The 21,606-nt window shown below is 40.9% G+C and overlaps 1 protein-coding gene across 2 annotated transcripts in view; it reads right to left on the bottom strand.

Moving 5' to 3' along the window:
* Nucleotides 1-21,606, bottom strand: part of LOC126281662 (1-phosphatidylinositol 4,5-bisphosphate phosphodiesterase-like) — a 465,757-nt gene that overhangs the window by 189,454 nt on the left and 254,697 nt on the right. For both annotated transcript variants that reach the window (XM_049980809.1, XM_049980810.1), the window contains exon 11: nt 21,411-21,575. In XM_049980809.1, coding sequence (XP_049836766.1) covers nt 21,411-21,575 — 165 coding nt within the window. The remainder of the gene's footprint in view (nt 1-21,410; nt 21,576-21,606) is intronic.

Raw genomic sequence — 21,606 nt, forward strand, 5'->3', positions numbered from 1 at the left:
TGAAGAGTTTGACAGAGCACTGAAAGACCTGAGTCAAAACAAGTCCCTGGGAGTAGACAACATTCTATTAAAACTACTGACAGCCTTGGGAAAGCCAGACTGGACAAAACTCTACCATCTGGTGAGCAAGATGTATGAAACAGGTGAAATACCCTCAGACTTCAAGAACAATATAATAATTTCAATCCCAAAGAAAGCAGGTGTTCACAGATGTGAAAATTACTGAACTATCAGTTCAATAAGTCACACCTGCAAAATACTAACCAAATTCTTTATATATGAATGGAAAACTTGGTAGAAGCCGACCTCGGGGCAGATCAGTTTGGATTCTGTAGAAATGTTGGAACACGTGGGGCAATACTGTCACAGGACTTATCTTAGAAAATAGATTAAGAAAGACAAACCTACGTTTCTAGCATTTGTAGACTTGGAGAAAGCCTTTGACATTGTTGACTGGAATACTCTGTTTCAAATTCTAAAGGAGGCAGGGGTAAAATACAGGGAGCGAAAGGCTATTTACAATTTGTACATAAGCCAGATGGCAGTTATAAGAGTCGAGGGGCATGAAAGGGAAGCAGTGGTTGGGAAGGGAGTGAGACAGGGTTGCAGCCTCTCCGCGATCTTATTCAATCTGTATATTGAGCAAGCAGTAAAGGAAACAAAAGAAAAATTTGGAGTAGGTATCAAAATCCATGGAGAATAAATAAAAACTTTGAGGTTTGCTGATGACATAGTAGTTCTGTCAGAGACAGCAAAGGACATGGAAGAGCAGTTGAATGGAATGGACAGTGTCTCGAAAGAAGGATATACAATGAACATCAACAAAAGCAAAATGAGGATAATGGAATGTAGTTGAATTGAGTTAGGTGATGCTGAGGGAATTAGATCAGGAAATGAGACACTTAAAGTAGTAAAGGAGTTTTGCTATTTGGGGAGCAAAATAACTGATGATGGTCGAAGTAGAGAGGATATAAAATGTACGCTGGCAGTGGCAAGGATAGCGTTTCTGAAGAAGAGAAATATGTTAGCATCGGGTATAGATTTAAATGGTAGGAAGTCATATTTGTATGGAGTGTAGCCATGTATGGAAGTGAAACATGGACGATGAATAGTTTGGACAAGAAGAGAATAGAAGCTTTCGAAATGTGGTGCTACAGAAGAATGCTGAAGATTAGATGGGTAGATCACATAACTAATGAGGAGGTATTGAATAGAATTGGGGAGAAGAGGAGTTTGTGGCTCAACTTGACAAGAAGAAGGGACCGGTTGGTAGGACATGTTCTGAGGCATCAGGGGATCACAAATTTAGCATTGGAGGGCAGTGTGAAGGGTAAATCGTAGAGGGAGACCAAGAGATGAATACACTAAGCAGATTCAGAAGGATGTAGGTCACAGTAGGTACTGGGAGATGAAGAAGCTTGCACAGGATAGAGTAGCATGGAGAGCTGCATCAAGCCAGTCAACATGCTGGTCCTACTTCAGTTATTGTTCATCAGGATGCCCACATGCTTCAAACATGGAGGCTTGTCTATATCTAGATCTCCACTTATGGTAACTGTAAGTCATTATTTTGTTTGGAATTGCATGATATAAGTTTTTACAGGATTGGGGATTAAACACCTGGTGGCTGTGAACCAGTTGTAGCCCTGTTCCATTATTCTCCTGTCTGTGTCTGATATGAATGCATTTTGTACTTTTTCAGTATACTTTCATAATCAGCACACATTACAGTTTTGGAAGAGTCCTCCAATGTCCACGGTACATCACTTATGTAGAGCAAGAACAATCCTGAGCCAACACCAAACTTTGTGGCAGATGTTTCCCCACTCCAAATTTAATCTTAATCCCCTTACACCATTTGCTAATGAAATACAATGTTTTTCTACTGTTAAGATATGAAATCATCCATGCAAAGGAAAGACACACCATTTTTGATTCCTTGGAAAATTTTATAAGCTCCAGAATCAAAGGCTCTGGAAGGACCACAGAAATTGCCAACAGGGTAATTTTTGTTGTTTGGTTATACTGGAATTGAGTTTGTGATATTATTTATTGCATTATTTTTAACACGACTTTGTGGATGGCAAACATAGTTGTTAAAAGGTTATTCTGAGAAGATGGTTCAGTATTCTGTAGTAAGTTACTTTTGAGAACACATGAAGGAGTGAGATCAATCTATAGCTACAGGTTACCTCCACCTTTGTATATTGGTGGTACCACTGCACACTTCAGTCACTCAGCAAAAAATATAATTAGAATCATTGGCTTGTTACTTAGGTTACTCAAGGATGGCACTTTAAACTCTCCACAAGATTTAGTACTTTGTCTGAGTAACACATCATAGCCATAAGAGTCACAACATTTTTGTGATACAAAGATATTTGTGATCTCTGTGACAGACGAATCTAGTGATGGTATCTGGTGATGGAGTATGTACTGCATGTGTATTTAATGTTATTAGCTCTGCTTTTGATGGACTAGTGTTTGTCCCCCTGTTTTCATATACTCTTAGGAAAAATTTGTTGTATTTAGTGGCCTATGATTCACATTTCATGCTATCTTTCTCACTGCTATTGTCACCTGGGAGTGCACTTTCATTTTCGTTGCTGAGTTTATTCATTTCTTGTCTTAGGTTCCAAACTGTTCTTAATTTGTTCTCAGAATTTTGAATTTTTTGTGCCTAATATACTGTCCTTGATAATTTGCTGAGGAATTTTGCAGCACTGTTTGTAGTGCATATTTAAGCCTTGATTAGAGGTACTGCTTTGCATTAAATGAAGCTCTTTCATGTAAGATATGAAGTGGATGAACTGCTCTCTAGTACAAGATATTTTGATCCCAGATGCTAGCCATTCTTGACTTCTAATGAAAACCCCCCAGATGTCTTGTAAAAGAAAACTGGATTCACAGCGCAGTGAGAATATTTTTCGGAAATAATTAAATTTCTCATCTGCTATGTGTCCTTGACAAACATCTTCCCATTTTTCATCCTATAATTTCTCTCTGAATACTTTAACTGAGCCAGCAATTACTCTTTTGTAAAATTTTTCTTTTCTTTTCTTTGTTAAAACTATGTGATAAGTCTATGGCCCGGGACTCCATTCCAGTGTTTGTGTATATGGCCTCTACTCCTTTCCTCATATTATATCTACATTAATGTGAAACTAACTTATATCTATCCAAGTGCATCCATTCTGTGTCTTCCAGATGATGGTCTGATATGTACAGCATATTTGTAGAGATACCCTTATATTTATACAGTTTTTTATAAACAAATAATTGGAGGGGGGCGATAACAAGTTACAACATGAGGCAGTGGGCAGCAGATAGGAACATAAATAAGACTGAAAACATTGTTAATTTTTTGGACAACATTCTTCCTCAGGCACACGTACATAACAGAAATCTCAGAAAGATACCAGTTAGTTGAATGTAGTCAATTACAGTCATTGGAAAAGGATTGGACAAGCTACAGGGACACAGTACTAGAAGTGGCTAAAGAATGTCTTGGAACAGTAGTGTGTAAAAGTAGGATGAAGCAAACAGCTTGGTGGAATGACACAGTCAAGGCAGCCTGTTAAAGGAAAATAAAGGCGTATCAAAAATGGCTACAACTAGAACTCAGGTAGACAGAGAAAGTTATGTTGAAGAAAGAAACAAAGCCAAATAGATAATTGCAGCATCCAAGAAGAAATCTTGGGAAGACTTTGGAGACTATGGGTCAAGCTCTCAAACCAGAGGCTGCTGATTGCGTTGCTCCAGTCGTCTCAGCATTTGGTGGTGCTCTGGCACTGTGGTGCATCTACTCAGTGATGACAAAGACTCCAAATAAAATGACACCATGTCCTCAAATTCAGCCTCATTTATACTCCAGTACTGCCCATTTGTTTCTCTAAAACCTGGTCTCTTGTCACGTCACCCATAACAAAGAGACTTGTTCGAGTCTGGTGACAACGACCTGCTTACTACATCGTTTCTTGCTCTACGGGGCAGTTTACCACTGTGGTCAGCTATCCTTGCTTTCCAACTCACTTGCACATCTCTTATTGTACCCTACATGACAACATAGTGTGGTTGATGGCTAGCACTGCTACTACAGTCCTCGGTGGTGGCTACATGCTACTTTAAGTCACTTACACTAGAAATTTAATGCTTTTACCTAAAATACTTGGTAGTGCTACTACACTTCTTCCCTCTATGGATACGACCTGTTCCCACGGGTCTTACTCTCACACATTACTGGAATTTGATTACGACAATACTCTTCAACTGTACAGTTACCCCAACTTGTCTATTCCTAACTATTACATATGTACTATATCAACAAATTGATCTGCCAACCATCTCTGGCCCTGAGCATCCAATCTACCGGATCTTGTATTACTCTTGGATTGGGTTTCTTCATGCTATGTTGCCTCAAATACAAAAATACTAAGCAGAGCAAAACCAGAACAACAATGGTGTTAGGATTGCAACACTTAAAGTCGCTGTTACTTGATGTCTCCTATTCTGAGGATGCTCCACATGCTTGTAACATTATGTGCGTCCACCAACCAAATGTAACTGAATAAGTTTTCCAGAGAATGAAAGACTGAGTGAAATTGTAAAAGTCATGTGATACCATGTGACCTGTTCTGGTGCAGAGCACCAAAGATTACTATAGTGATCTGATATACTCAAAAGCAGTCAAAGACACTTTTTAAGCCCGACCGTAGTGAAACAAAATATGAGATACACTGTGAAAACAAAATGTGTACTATATCCTATACCACTTATGTTTTATCTGTCTGTATGTGTAGATGCACATTATTACTGTTCATTATAATTTATAATTAAAAACATGTAATGTGAATAGTTTCGATATGAAACGTCTCAAAATATCAAGAAATATCACATATAAATAAAAGGCAATGGATATTTGTCTGTTTTTGAGGAACTGTAATTAGCACAACAGCTCATTTATGTAGCACTATCAGCCACAATAATGTGTGAAAAAATGTTTAAAGTAAGTTTCTCTTTAGCTTATTAAAAATTAATTCTTAACTGAACGCCGTTATTTGACTTGTAATTTAAATAGCAATCACCAGTCAATTTCTCACGTCCTATGTTCATAAATGTTTAATTATCATTTTAGTACAAATGTTCACTGAAATCGTCAATGGTTCCACAGGCTGAAGGAACTTGAAAGAAGTTGTCGTAATCAGAAAACCACTATTCGCCACTGAATGGTAATTTGCTGTACTTTTATTTCCAAATGTAGGTCCCTTTGGTAATCTTGTTGAAATCCAGGCTCAGAAGCTACCCAACAAAAATTTAATTACAATCCCCATTTTTGTTTCACAGAAAAATGTATCAAAATTATTAATCGCTTCTTTCAAGCATCCAACACATCATTGCATGGAACAAGGTGCGTTTATGTTGAAATCCGGCATACTCATACGAGGCTAAAAAACGACATCTTCTAAAACATTAGGTACCATAGTTAACAACAAATAAGCTCTTTATTCCCCCCCCCCCCCCCCCAATTCATAATATTTATAACAACATATGCTGTAGCAATGTACAATGTACAATGGGACAGGAATGTTGCTGGAAATAGGATCACATTTGAGGAAGTGGAGAAAATGGTCAATAGATTGCAGTGCAATAAAGCAGCTGGTGTGGATGAAATTAAGTTGGAACTCATCAAATACAGTGAAATGTCAGGTCTTAAATGGCTACACAGGATAACTGAAATGGAGTGGGAGTCGAGACAGGTTCCATCAGACTGGACAAAAGCAGTAATCATACCAATCTTTAAACATGGAAACAGAAAAGATTGTAACAACTACAGAGGTATCTCTTTAATCAGTTTTGTGGGTAAAATCTACTCAGGTATTGTTGAAAGGAAAGTGCAAGTATTAGTTGAGGACAAATTGGATGAAAATCAGTGTGGGTTTAGGCCTCTTAGAGGTTGTCAGGACCAGATCTTTAGCTTACAGCAAATAATGGAGCAGTGTTATGAGTGGAACAGGGAATTGTATCTATGCTTTATATATCTAGAAAAGGCATATGACCTGGTTCCTAGGAGGAAGTTATTGTCCATTCTACAAAATTATGGAATAGGAGGCAAACTTTTGCAAGCAATTAAAGGTCTTTACATAGATAGTCAGGCAGCAGTTAGAGTTGACGGTATATTGAGTTCTTGGTTCAGAGTAGTTACAGGGGTAAGACAAGGCTGCAACCTGTCTCCCCTATTGTTCATATTATTTATGGATCATATGTTGAAAACAATAGACTGGCTGGGTGAGATTAAGATATGTGAACACAAAATAAGCAATCTTACATATGCGGATGACTCAATTGTGATGGCAGATTCGATTGAAAGTTTGCAAAGTAATATTTCAGAGCTATATCAGAAATGTAAGAACTATGGTTTGAAGATTAGCATCTCCAAAACGAAAGTATGTGAGTGGGACAGAGACATAAACAGATTGAGTGCCAAATAGGAGGGACAAAGTTAGAACAGGTGGACAGTTTCAAGTACTTAGGATGTATATTCTCACAGGATGGCAACATAGTGAAAGAATTGTAAGTGAGGTGTAGCAAAGCTAATGCAGTGAGCACTCAGCTATGATCTACTCTCTTCTGCAAGAAGGAAGTCAGTACCAAGACTAAGTTATCTGTGCACCGTTCAATCTTTCGACCAACTTTGTTGTATGGGAGCGAAAGCTGGGTGGATTCAGGTTACCTTATCAACAAGGTTGAGGTTACGGATAAGAAAGTAGCTAGGATGATTGCAGGTACTAGTGGATGGGAACAACAGCAGGAGGGTGTCCACAATGAGGAAATCAAAGAAAAACTGGGAATGAACTCTATAGATATAGCAGTCAGGGCGAACAGGTTTAGATGGTGGGGTCATGTTACATGCATGGGAGAAGCAAGGTTACCTAAGAGACTCATGGGTTCAGCAGTAGAGGGTAGGAGGAGTCAGGGCAGACCAAGGAGAAGGTACCTGGATTCGGTTAAGACTGATTTTGAAGTAATAGGCTTAACATCAGAAGAGGCACTAATGTTAGCACTGAATAGGGGATCATGGAGGAATTTTATAAGGGGGGCTATGCTCCAGACTGAAAGCTGAAAGGCATAATCAGTCTTAAATGATGATGATGATGCTGTAGGATTTTTTCTGTAGTTATCTGATCTTCTTGGTCTGCTATCATTTGGCTTAAGGAGTGGTCCAGACCTGGCTCTCAAGTATCATTCTGAAAGATAAGATTCTGATTGAATAATATCTCTAGTGGTTCATCTGGTCAGTACAGCTGTGGCTGTATCACAGTAAATAGGGTAACTACTATCTTAGTTGCTGGTAAATGAAATACAGGTCTTACTGTATCACACCTAGTGCCATTAATTAGTAGTCCCTTGCTCACAACAACTAGCAATCACCACGGTGTTATTGTACATTGTCCTCTAAATAGACTCAGTGGAGTGCTGCTCTCTGAAAATAAGGGTTTGGCTTAATAACCTCCTTTGGGCAAAGATGTTCTCCTATTTTTTCCTTAAATAGTTGCAGGATGTGTGTGTCCCTCCTCATTATAACCTCGCAAGTTGAGCATATGGTGACCAGCCCATTCTAATATTCCTGAAGCTCACTCGCACTCATCTCCACTTGTTGATCCTCATCTTCTGCTAGTAGTAACAATCCTCCTTCCTTTACTTGCATAAACTTCCCAAATACTGTGAGCTTCATTGGGTAAATGTGCAGTGTGTAACACCTAAATACCAAGTGTTTCTCACTTACTGGTGTTTTTACTGATAAGTATAATTAAGCGCTATCTGTTACCACCCACTGCGGTAAGATCTGACTACACTACTACTTGTAATTCTGATGGCAACCTTCCTTGCAACTTGCTCAACCCCTTCAGAAATTGCTCAAGTGACAGCAAGACAGGAACTTACTGACCATGTGGCACCTGTTGGACTGCCTCCAGCAAATTTGTCCTCAACAACCCGCATTTGGCTATCCTGATTTAGGTTTTCTGTGAATCCCTTAAATCACTTCAGGCAAATACTGGGATGGTTCCTTTGAAAGGGCATGGCCGACTTCCTTCCCCAGACTTCCCTAATCCAATGGGACCAATGACCTCGCTGTTTGATCCCCTCCGCCAAATCAACCAACCAATGTTTAATGGTGTGTATGCCCCAAGCAAGTTCATGGGTTCGTTTGAGACCTCTCTCTGCTTCGCACAATGAATGGCCAATTCTTGCACCCCTGAAAATACTTCTTCCAGCCTCCTGATTTCATTTCATAACTCCCACACATTACACAGTAAATTTAAGTACCACTTATGGCTATAAAATAACACATGTCACTGTCCGGAAAACAACACTTCATTATCCATGTGATGCACTTGCAGTCCCACCCCCCGGGAAGACGTATAGTGCCGGCAAAACTAGCATTCTTCTTCTTCTTCTTCTTCTTCTTCTTCACCTGACAATCTGAGGACAGGATCCATATCACCTCCCCTCCCCTCTCCTAAAAAGCCTGCTTCTCTGAAAAGCTCATTGTTCTACTGATAAGACTACCACAAATAGATATATAGGTTTATCCCTACTACTGCCAACAATATGTCCTACACTATGCGTACAAATAAACTGCACAAAACTGATACCAACAACTACTCTCTTGACCCTAATGTATAATGAGTGTACAGTATCCATACTTCCCTTTCCCACTGCTCATCATTTCACATTTTCCTCTTCATGTCCTTACTTGCCTTTACTAGCACTTTTTGTGGAATAGCCTTTGGCACACCCCTGAATGGTCGCAAACGCCCCACATGCACAATCATTGTCCTTGTTGCCATCAACAGCTTCACATTCACTAGAGATGTAGTTTCAACTACCTGGTACAGGCCCTAGTACCATGTTAAAAACTTCTTTGTCCTTCCCTTCAGCTACATGGAGGCCATCACCAATTGGGCCATCTTATCTGCACACACCTCACTACCTCTTCCTGTTTCTCCAAAGCTTTCATATTTGCTCTTTGTGCCCTGTTCCACACCTCCTTTACTTTTCTTGTGCGGTCTGCTTCTCCCTTTCTGCTACTCTTCTTGCTTGCTCTCTCACTTCTCTTTAGGGGCTTGATGGGAAGATTTCTCCAAAGCAGCTTCAGGCATGGAGGAAGACTGTGAAGCTCTTTGTCCAGCAGCTTTTGACTCCTTCAGTCACTGGCAAGAGTCCGCCGTGGCGTTAGTGGAGAACTTGGGAGAGAGGGCCCCAAGGGATCCCTTCCGCATGAGAGGAGCCGGAGGAGGCTGCTGCTTCTCTGTCAGGGTGTGGTGGGGAGGGGGGGGAGGGGAGAGGGGAGAGGGGACTGATGCCCCTGTGTTTGGGGAGGCCTTGCTCCCGAAGTAGTTGCTTTGCGAGCAACAGCGGAAGATTTACTCCCTACCACCAAGGAGGCAGATGTATTCTGGTGGTCCGAAGGGCCCAATGTTCATGGCACAGAGTGAGGAACCAATGGCACTCAGGATGGAGATGGTGACGTAGCTGCAGAATATGTCTACCTCAACCGAATGGTGTGTGTCCAGGGTCTTGTACTCCATGATTTTCCACTCCTTTTCCTCTGGTGAGCAGGGGGAGTGGTGCTGTCCACAGTTGATGCAAGTGGGAGGAAGTGCACATGGAACATCTGTGTGCAGTGGACATCTGCAGTCTCAACATATGGCGTTGGAAGTGCAGCGGGAAGACATGTGCCTGAACTTCCAGCAATTAAAGCAGTGCCTAGGGGGAGGGACGTATGGTTTAACGTCACAGCAGTAAATCATCACGTTGACCTTTTCAGGCAACGAATCACCCACAAAAGCCAAGATGAAGGCACTGATAACAACCCTGTTGTTTTTGGATCCCCTGTAAATGCATCAGATGAAATGAACACCCTGGTGTTCTAAATTGGTGTGGAGCTCGTCGTCAGACAGCAAGAGGAGATCACAATGGAAAATGATCCCCTGGACCATATTGAGGCTTTTATGAGGAGTGACGGAAACTGGAATATCACCCAGCTTGTCATAGGCAAGTAAATCTCGGGATTGGACTGGGGATGCTGTCTGAATCAAGACTGTGCTGTTTCCCATCTTTGAAAGCACTGTCACTTCTCCAAACGTATCCTAAAGGTGTTCAACGAAACATCAAGGCTTCATAGGTAGAAAGGAGTCCTTGTCAGTTCTGCTACGGACTAAATACCGAGGTGAATATGGCTCTCTCTGTTCTGTAGCCCTACATTCCTCCCATGGTATAGTGAGGGAGGGAAATGATTTAGGGTCATACCTGTTGGCACTATATTCGATCTTGCCCTTCTTAGAGACTGCTGGTGCTATACGGTCACCAGGAAGAGATGACTTAGTCTGCTTGATTGTGGGTCATCCGCACTGATGCCACCCACTTTGATCAGGGGGTCTCCCCACAAGCACCACCCAGCCAAACCAAAGGCCAACTGGCATGATGGCCATTGCCGGGAATCCTGATGCCCCAGGAAGACAGCCATCTACTCTTTGACATACGTGGGGAGTTTACAGCTCAGGCATCAGCAGTGCGATCCCTGTGTTGCCGGGGGGCTAACACCAAATGGTTACATGACGGTCAAACCACAATGGACTGGATACTGTGCTGGATATTTCGTGCAGAGAAATCCGATGTTGCCATTGGGGAGAAAGAGGACATACCTGGAAAGTGTCCTTGCCCAAATAGTTGATGGAGATGCAAAGCCATGTCAAGAGATTTAGGAGATCAAATCTAAGGGCAATATGGATAACTCATGCACCACATAAGGCATCCTTCCCTATATGGCCCGCGCTTCTGTAGAATTTTGAAAGTGGCAGATCAAATCATAGAATAGGACCTGAACTCATAGGGCTGAAAAGTGTGAGACTCTTTTTAGTAGGATCTTACGACAAGCCAGTCCACTGGTCTGATGCCATGATTTCAGCTCTTGAAGCAGCAAAGCGCAGCATAATAGATGCAACACTCCTTGTTCATCTTAAATTAGAAGCACCCCTTGCACTTTGAACTGGTAGTTGAAGCAAGTCAAACAGTGATCAGGCTGTTCACCAATTACACAACAATAGGTGGCAACCTTTGCTTTATACTTCCATAAACTGTCAAAATCTCAGCAGAAGTGGAGCACATATGATATATAACTCCTCGCAATAAATGAGGTGATAAAATCCATCCACAACTCAAAGCGAGGAAGTTCACAATTTTTACAAACCATGTGCCACTGACATACACATTTTGGCAGAACAACAACACCCACTCATGTCGCCAAAACAATCAACTCGTTTTCATAGCACAATTCAGCATGGAACATGGATACTGACAACGTGGTGGCCAACTGTCTGTCTTTCATCTATGTTATTATTAAATAGTATTCAGTTTGGAAACATATGTCAACATCTGTGTTGGAGATTGTTGTAGTGTTAATAATAACAGTGTAATGTTGTGCAGTTTTAATGAAAGAGCTCTACTGAGCAAACTAAAAGCTGGATTTTCTGAGGAGTGACACGCAGTCAGAGCGGGAGGGATGAAGATTTTTCTTTTTTGTATGGCAGTCCCAGCAGGTAATGGTACAGCTGCAGGGGGACTGTAATTCCGACCACTAAGTGGATTCACTTTCTGTAGCGCAGCCAGCGGTAAAGAATTGTACAGAAAGTATTCTGCACATTATTAGTTTCATATTAAGCAATATTAGCAAGTCATCCAGCTACATACTGGTGTGTTCATAGTCAAAAAGCATTCCTTTCCCTATTACATAACATTAAAAGTGGTTCGATTGCATGTGATTTGGACATCTGAAATAAAGGGCGAATTTATCACACGTGGAACTGGCACATTTGGTTACAAACTATGGATTCAGTCTTATCATAGTGGTAAGAATATGGGTGCATGATGCATTCTACATGGAGAGGGATGGAGAATACTCTGCAGCATCACCACTCTGCTCTCTATCTCTGTCCCACACCATGTGCTCCAGCTGCTGCATGTCCTGGTAATAGGCAACATTTTGATAAGTACCATTGATTCTGCTTCTGACCCTACTTAGATAAATTTATATTTCTGAAAAACTGTCACTGTCACTTCTTAATTTTATTACTTGTGTTTCCTTCATTCCACCAGTAATAAACACTAGAGTGGCTACATATCCTCACCATACTTTAAATTAACATTTCATTAAGTGCTTTAGGTTTGCCCCAAAGTGCATGCTACAGAGAGATGCAGAAATGTGATGCTATTGGCTGGAGAGACACATGGTCATTGTTACTCACAACACAAAAACATGAGACGCCATTTCCAGAATAAATGAATTTAATATTCATACAGTACAACATGAACCACAAAAACTAAATTAGAAATGCCATTTGGCCGACAAATGCAAGACAGTTCACAAAAAGTGAATAGCACACAGAGTCAGAACGGAATGAGAGCGATTGCCAGGCAACAATCACATGCAAATACGGCGAGTTGCAGGTAGCACTCGGCTGTGCCTGCACGGCTTTTGCTAAGCTGCGGTCTCTCCCTCAAGTGACCATGCTTCACAATAGTGGATGAGGAGTGGCTGACATGTCTTAAGCACCTATCATGCAAGATTGGAGGCACTGTCGGGTCCCCGGCATCTAGGCCATAACTTGGTGGTTTACCACTTCCCTTATCTCATGGAGAAGTGGCAAGCTGGACGCTCTTGCAGCTCTCCAAACCAAGCCGATACTGTCAGAACGGTGGGACAGCTTCTCTGTCATAGCGAGTTAATAATTGTGAACATGAGTATATGGCCAGAAGGACCTCACCTGAAGCTGCGGCCAAAGTCGTGGTGGTTCTGACACTGGTACTGGCGGCCACACCATGTCGCTGTCTGCTCCTGGCAAGGAAGGGGACAGCAGTGGTGGAGGTAATACCGTTGGGCCTGATACTGCATCTGGAACTCCACCTGATATCTGGTCCACCTCGGCATCATAAAAACAGAGAGAGATGAGAGCAAGACTGGGTTTGTCAAACAGGGCTGAGAAACTGGGGGCAGGAACAGCTCAGGAGCAGGAGAAGGTGGAGCAGGTGGTTCGTCAAAAAATAAACAAAAGGCCATCACAATGAGAAACTGCCAGAGGGGCCATGGCATAGGTGGCTGGGTGCCTTTCTGCAGAGGAGAGAGTTTTGATGGCCTGTCACTGTTCAGTCGCCCACACATCTCCAGAGTGAACACATGGCATACCCTTTGCTGCAACATGACCACTGGAACCCACTTATATTGGCCACCAAAACCCCCACCCCCACCGCACACAAACACACACACACACACACACACACACACACACACACACACACAGCAGGTACCCACACAGATGCGTGGGAACCATGCAGCGTATGGCCCCTCAGGCACTGGCAGAATGAGGTAGAGAGTGTGCAGGGCTGATCACCAGGTAGGTGCTATTCCTGACTCTTCTCCCCTACCAGCACCAGCTTGTTGGAACCAAAAACAAATGTGAGCACCTCATCTGTAAAATCACTGGCCATATACTTCCTCACTTGCATTTTAAATGTTCACATAAACTTCTCAGCCTCACCATTCGACTTAGGATGGAAAGGTACAAAGGACATGTGACGAGTGCCTTTTCAGCAGCAGAACTCACCAAAGGCCTGGGAACAAAACTGTGGTCCATTGTCTGACACCATTTGAGAGGAGTCCACCAATGGTGAAAATTCCAGTGACATGACCATAGCCTATGCATTTCAGAACCAGCCATTAACCACATAGAGAAAGTTGGAGTATCAGCCAGGTGGTATCCAAGAAGGGGCCACAAAATAGACATGAACCTGCTCCCACAGGTGCGAAGGTGGTAGCCAAGAAGGGAACGTCTGGCAGGGAGCTGCTTTCGATTGTTCACACTGCTAGTATTGGCCTTTAAATATGTCTGCTTGTGTCTGTGTATGTGCGGATGGATATGTGTCTGTGTGTGTGTGTGTGCGAGTGTACACCTGTTCTTTTTTTCCCCTAAGGGAAGTCTTTCTGCTCCCGGGATTAGAATGACTCCTTACCCTCTCCCTTAAAACCCGCATCCTTTCGTCTTTCCCTCTCCTTCCTGAAGAAGCAACCATCGGTTGCGAAAGCTAGTAATTCTGTGTGTGTGTTTGTGTGTTTTGTTCTTGTGCCTGTCTGCCGGCGCTTTCCTGCTTTGTAAGTCTTGGAATCTTTGTTTTTAATAATATATATATATATATATATATATATATATATATATATATATATATATATATATGTTCATGTGCCTGTCTGCCGGCGCTTTCCCGCTTGGTAAGTCTTGGAGTAATTCTGTGTGTGTGTTTGTGTGTTTTGTGTGTGTTGTGTGTTTTGTTCATGTGCCTGTCTGCCGGCGCTTTCCCGCTTGGTAAGTCTTGGAATCTTTGTTTTTAATATATTTTTCCCATGTGGAAGTTTCTAATAACAGTACTAATAGTATAAATATATACAACTCATCATTTGTTTCTATCAATGGAGTAGAAGGAGTTAGACACTAGTAAGTCTTTCAGGCTCCTTTTAAACTGATCTCTCTTTGTAACTAAATTTTTTATGTTTGCTGCCAAATTATTGAAGATGAGTGTTCCTGAGTAGTGGACCCCTTTTTGAACTAAAGTAAGTGCTTTTAAGTCCTTGTGCAGATCATTTTTGTTCCTGGTATTGTATGTATGAACTGAGCTGTTTGTTGGAAAAAGAGATATATTACTTAGGACAAATTTCATTAAGGAGTAAATATACTGAGAGGCAGTAGTTAGTATACCCAGTTCTTTGAAGAGGTTTCTACAAGACGTCCATGAGTTTACTCCACATAATATGTATTACACACTTTTCGACTCTGATAACTTTTGTTTGACTTGAAGAGTTACCCCAAAATATTATACCATATGACATTATGGAATGAAAGTAGGCAAAGCATGCAAGCTTTTTCACTTTTATGTCGCCTATGTCTGCTAACACTCGAATTGCAAATACAGATTTGTTAAGGCATTTCTGCAGTTCTGTGGTGTGCTCCTCCCAACTGAATTTATTATCAAGTTGTAATCCCAGGAATTTAAGACTGTCAACCTCTTCTATCTGCTCTTCTTCGTACTTTATGCATATTCTGGGTGGAAACCTCTTACAGGTTCTGAATTGCATATAGTGAGTCTTTTCGAAGTTTAATGTCAGTGAGTTGGTTTTAAACCATTTATTAATATCAATGAAAATATCTTTAGCAGATCTTTCTAGAACTACACTCGACATACTATCTATTGCAATACTTGTGTCATCTGCAAACAAAACGAACTCTGCTTCTGGCAGTGTAACTGATGAGAGATCATTAATGTACACAAGAAAAAGCAATGGCCCTAAGATGGATCCTTGTGGGACACCACATGTAATTTCTTCCCATTCTGATGATGACTGATGACTTAATTGAATAGTCCCTTGCACTGACACCTTTGTTTCCTGTTAGTGAGGTACGACTTAAACCGTTTTGCAGCACTGCCCGTGATACCATAGAATTCTAATTTATTTAAAAGGATGTTGTGGTTTACACAATCGAATGCCTTTGACAAATCACAGAAAATACCCGCTGCTTGTAACTTGTTATTTAATGAATTAAGTACATTTTCACTGTAGGTGTAAATAGCCTTTTCGATATCAGAACCCTTCAGAAATCCAAACTGTGTTCTTGATAATATGTTTGTGGTCAGATGGTTGAGAAGCTGCCTGTAGATTACTTTTTCTAAAATTTTTGAGAATGCTGGCAAAAGTGAAATTGGTCTGTAGTTTGATGGCATCTCTTTATCCCCTTTCTTGAATAGAGGCTTAACATCTGCATATTTCTGCCAGTCAGGAAATGTGCCAGTTATAATTGACTGGATACACAAGTAACTTAGAATTGTACTAAACTCACAGGAACATACCTTAATTAACTTTGTTGATATTTCATCATAATCACTAGAATTCTTTGTTTTTAATGAATTTATTATGTAAGTTATATCTTTTGGTGAAGTGAGTGACATATTCATGTACCTGAAGCTATTTGTAAAGGCTAGTTTCAGATATTCAAGGGCATTATTTACTGATCCTGGCAATCCCATTCTATCAGTAACGTACATAAAGTACTTGTTAAATAGGTTTGCCACACTATGGCCATTGGTTACTAATGTCTCATCTACCCTTAGTGCTATTTTCTCCTGTTCCTTTCTGCTTCTACCAGTCTCCTCTTTCACTATACCCCATATTGTTTTTATTTTGTTCCCTGACATTGGTATCTTCTTCTCGTAGTGTATTTGTTTAGATGTTTCCTCTAAAAATTAGGAAAACAGTTTTCAAACATGGTACTGACATTGTTCATGAATGTGTTATATTTTTCATTGATGTCATGAGTACTATAAACATCTTTCCATTTCATATCTTTGAGCAGTTTTCTAAAACACTCAATTTTTGGTTGATTGAATACTCTCCTGTACTCAGATTTGGCAGTCTTCATAATCTGCTTAGAATTTATATCTAAAACAAGGAGCTGCATGTCATGATCTGATAGTCCATTTATTACAGGTTTTATTATATGATTTTGTTCCTTTGATTTGTCTATGAAAATGTTATCAATGGCTGTCCTTGAGGATTTAGTGATCCTAGTTGGAAAGTTTACAGTGTGAGTTAGATTGAAAGACAACATTACTAACTTCAGTAAATGTTTACTGGAAGATTGAATTAGAAAATCTGTATTAAAGTGGTATTAGAAAGTTCTCTCAACTACATCAATATCTCAGTTCTTTACCAAAACACCACACTAATTGGCAGTTCCTGGATTACTGCCACAGATACAGAAATATAAGGGTGGGGGTCAGGGTGGTGCACTGCTTACAGAAAAAAAAAAAAAAAAAAAAAAAAAAAAAAGTCAATAAGGAAATAAAATATAACACATGGTTTTATTATAGACTTCCGTTTAATTTGAGTAATTAGTGCCTGTCTGCCTGTAGATAGCCATGACAAACAGGTCTCACAGCCAGCTCATGAACAGCAACCCGGCCGACCGCAGCTACAGTGCTCAGTCAACATGTGTCGCATCCGACAGCACAAGGTGTGAAGCTGTAGCCTTGCTGTAATATGGCACATGCTCGCTGACCTTGCCCCTTGTATAATGAAACTAGTCTCTCTTACTACTGCTGCACAATCAGTCCACTTGCAACTTCACATTGGAGCTTCAGTGACATTTCTCAATCATGGCACTAATGAATTGCTTGGCAAACCTAAGTTGTACACATTGTGACATATGCTGACAGTGTATAACAGCCAAGCCATTCCTGTCTTAGACACTTGTAGCCTCTCTGCAACTTTTTAAAATTTGATGAAGACAGTAACATTTACAGTGTTTTCTTTCCTAGACAGTGTTAATATTATTGGTCTGAACTCTTTTGATTTGTTTGTGTTAAGCAATCAGGTCAATGTATTTTCTGTTTCTTCCTTTGATCTTGGGACAGAGTTGCTAAGTTATGTGCAGAATTTCAGGATTTGTTTTCTAAGGGTTTAAGCAAAGCCCATAATTTTCTGGCCATGTCACAATGAATGACAATGCACAGCAATGTTTCGTTATAGCTCTTTGAGAATAGGTGGCTCAGGTACTTACTGCTTAACTAGAAAGTGCGTTCAGACAATCTGTTACTGCCAGTCCCTTATCAAACCCAGAAGAAATGATGGATAAATTGGGGGGCCAGTCATTATTTTTCCAGAACTGATTTTTGTGATGCTTACTTGCAAATCCCTCTGGATGAGCAGTCAGAACAAGTCTTTGTCATTAACATTCATCTTGGTCTCTTCAAATTTTTGAGATTGGCATTTGACAATGCATCTGCACCTACCATTTTTCAGCACTTTCTGATGCAGCTGGCTGCAAAAGTTCCTTTTAGCTTGAATTATTTAGATGCCATTGTCATCTTGAGTCACACTCCTGAAGAACACATGAGCAATCTTCACATTTCATGTGTCATCATCTGTGACTGGCCTCGATTGTAACAGAGACAAATGTGTGTTTTTCAGATAGAATTTGAGTATTAAGGACACATCATTAACAGCCAGGGCGCTCAGCCATTGCCATCACATCTGCTTGCTATCCATCATCTTCTACTCCCATGCAATGTGTGGTAATTGCAGTCTGTGTTAGGGAAGCTCATTTATTACATCTGATTTACTCCCAGCACCACACAAATTGTGGCACCTTTGCATCACCTGTGCACAAAGAATGTTTCTTTTGTGTGGTCACAACAGTGTCAATCCACTTTCTAGAAGTTGAAAGATGCTTTGCTTAGTGATCAATAACTTGTTCATTTTGATCAAGCCAAACATGCTGTCTTGGTTGTGGACGCTACCTCTTACAACATTGATGTAGTTTTGTGCATGAATTTGATTCTGTTGACAGGCTTACTGCCTTTGTTGCAAAGTTATTGAACAAAGCTCAATACAGTTATTCACAAATTGAAAATGAGGATCTCATGAGCACCTATTGTGTCGCTAAGTTTCTTCGGTATCTGCAATCTTCATTTAGCCCTTCTCAGTCAGTCTCAACACACACAGCACATAAGCTGCAACAGTGGGCTCTTCTTTTGTTAAGTTACCAATATGAGACTGTGTATTGACATGCTTCTAAGCATGCCAAAGTGGATGCTCTTTCTTACCTCCCTGCTGGCCCTGATTCCACATCTGATGAGACCTCTGCTCCTCATTGCTACAATTAATGCACAAGACACAGACATTTTGCATAGCTTTTCACTTATTCACAGAAAAATTGCCCAGGTCCGAGCAGCGGATCCTGATTTGAAAATTCTGTTGCACCATATCCACACTGGTTAACTGTGTTCAACCAGGCACATTCCCAGTTCTGAAGTTTACCAATATTTTGCCCATCAACACATCCTTGTATTTCATCAAGGTATCATTTCACTTCACACCGATAATGACCAGTTTTGTGGGTCCTTAATGGGATACTCATTGGCTCATCTTCATTGAAGCTTTCAGCCAAATTTCCCTTTTTTGTTCATATGCACTCTACTGCAGCTAGTTCCACCATCCAGACCTTTTCATTAATTTTTTGCCTTGAGGGATTGCCTGAACTGATTCTGACTAACAATGGCCCTCAGTTTGTTGCTACTGAGTTCGAACAGTTTGCAGTCCTCTAGCATTGACCGCATCATGAGTGCACCACTCCATATGCAATGCAATGACAAAGCTGAACACTTTGTACAAACTTTTAAGCAACAGATGCACAAACTTCATGCCTCCCACACACAGGATCAAGCTTTGTTGCAATTCTTGTCTTCCTACTGCTCCCAGGAATGTGACAGACCATCACTGGCGGAGTTATTACATGGTTGGCACCACCTCACATTGCTTCAGTTGCTGCACCCACCATGGTGTGTGATTCCCACTCTGGCCAGGCAGTCAAAGTATGACACTAACAGTTCAGTCTTTTACAGATTGTATGGCAGATGGAGGTGCTGGGAGGAGGCACCATTGTACGACATATTCCACATTCTATGTTTCTCCTGCATGGGCAGAGGATTGCTGTGATACCACCAAAATGAAGCTTACCCTTGTGAATTGTGTGATCCTGCTGCAGGTTTTGTGGCTTCATATTCCATGCACACCTGGAAGCAGCAGAACTCGCTGCATCCATCTCCTGCCCGCCGCCACCACTGTTTGCCTTAGATGCTGATAGTGGTCGTGCAAGATCTGTGGTGAACCCAATGGTGCACGTCCACTGAGGCACACCTCTCATAACTCTGGACTACAAGCACCCTTTGCAGCTGTGATACAGGATGACCGACAGCAGCCACTCAGCCCACGTGTCTCAGAGTCACTTCACCATGTGACGCAATGTGGATACTACCTGGTCATGGCACTGACTTCATTTGTTTGTGCTTACTTCAGGGAGCCTGTTGACATTGTGATAGCTGGACATTCTGTATCTTGCTGCATTATTTGTATTGAGTCTTTTTTTACTTGGAGAAATACAAGTTCAGTAAATATTCTGCTTGTTGTGTTGACTTTTTCACTAATTATTTCTGTTCCTCTCCAACTCTCCTCTGGCAACAGTTGCCCCACAACTCTGTGTCCCAAACCTCCTTACCATTGTGTATGAAGTCATACACACCAGTGTTGATAAATGCTGGGCTGGTGCCCAAATTACACTTCAGAGAATACATGTGCAGTTAAAATATGATAATACTTAGAACAAAAATTTGCATGAACAGACAGAATTTTTACAAGAGTACCCTCCCTTAGGTTACCTTGATGACTGTGGTATCATAAATGGCATGGAATCCTACCACAAAATTAAGTAACAATAACCCTGTACTAGAAGGGATAAGTGCCAAGGAAACGAAAAAAAGGAAGAATAAAATCACATAATAAATTCCCAAAGATGTAAAAATTATAGTAAAATACATCAGCAACTAAACACACTTCATGCTACAAAATTAAAGATAACTTTGGGATTCAGAGTAGAGAACAACTACAACACCCTGTCACATTACAACGTGTCAAAATCTACAGTGCTTAATACTAATGATTTATCATTCTTCTGAGTTCAACATAGCACTTATTGTGAGAGCAATGCTGACTCACTCTTCCTGATGGACTGAAGGGAGGACATGGAGACAAGTATGGGGCATAGCAGAATGTTTAGAAGCCTAAAGTCAGTTTTCTGATCAGATGAAAGGGAATGCAAGGGACATTATACTATATCCATGGTCTTGGATTCACCAGTAGGTATCATTAGCCTAGCTTTAGTGGTTCTCAAATGTCATTTAATCAGGTATTCAGCTGGCACAAATGCAGTGACAGTGAAGAGAGATACAAAGATACAGTTCAAACCTACTTTTTTATATTCCACCCACGAAATTAGGATGTGCAGTTGTCAAAGACACTGACCTCATACTTGGAAGGATGGAGCATTTTTACTGTCAGGCCATTGTGGTTTAAGTTTTCCATGATTTTCTTGATTCATTTCAGGCAAATTCCAGGATGGTTCCTTCAATAAAGCCCACGTGCCCTATCCTCATGAAAATATTCTTATATATTCTACGTGTATGCATATTTTGGAGCTATTTATTGTCATTGGATCACAATGACAAATCCTATATTGTTGTCAGATGGTCCCTGGATAAAAAGATAAATAAATTAATACTACTTCATACAGAATTGCAGTATTCTGTTCAGCCTATTTGATGACATCTTTTTAGAAAAACACTCAAAAATTTTTGTGACCTTTTCACTGCTTGTCCTTCATTTGTGTTTTTATAGTGGAACTGATTGTGTTCTCATAAGCAAAGGTAATTATTTCTAGTTTTACTAGTATAATACTTGGAGAGAGCCTCACCGGAAAATCTGGGAGTGGTTCCTTGAGCAGCAGATCACCCAGAATGTCATTGCAGTATCTGGCCAGTTTATACTGTTGAGCCTTGCTGCAGTGGTTCTCAAGAGACAGGATGACGGGGTACTCCGATGTCACAAACGCAGTGTCCCGTATTGCATGTATGACATCCTGTCAGAAAAATCACTTCCAGTTCACACAT

Source organism: Schistocerca gregaria, chromosome 7, assembly GCF_023897955.1.
Source record: "Schistocerca gregaria isolate iqSchGreg1 chromosome 7, iqSchGreg1.2, whole genome shotgun sequence".
Taxonomy (NCBI): Eukaryota; Metazoa; Arthropoda; class Insecta; order Orthoptera; family Acrididae; genus Schistocerca; species Schistocerca gregaria.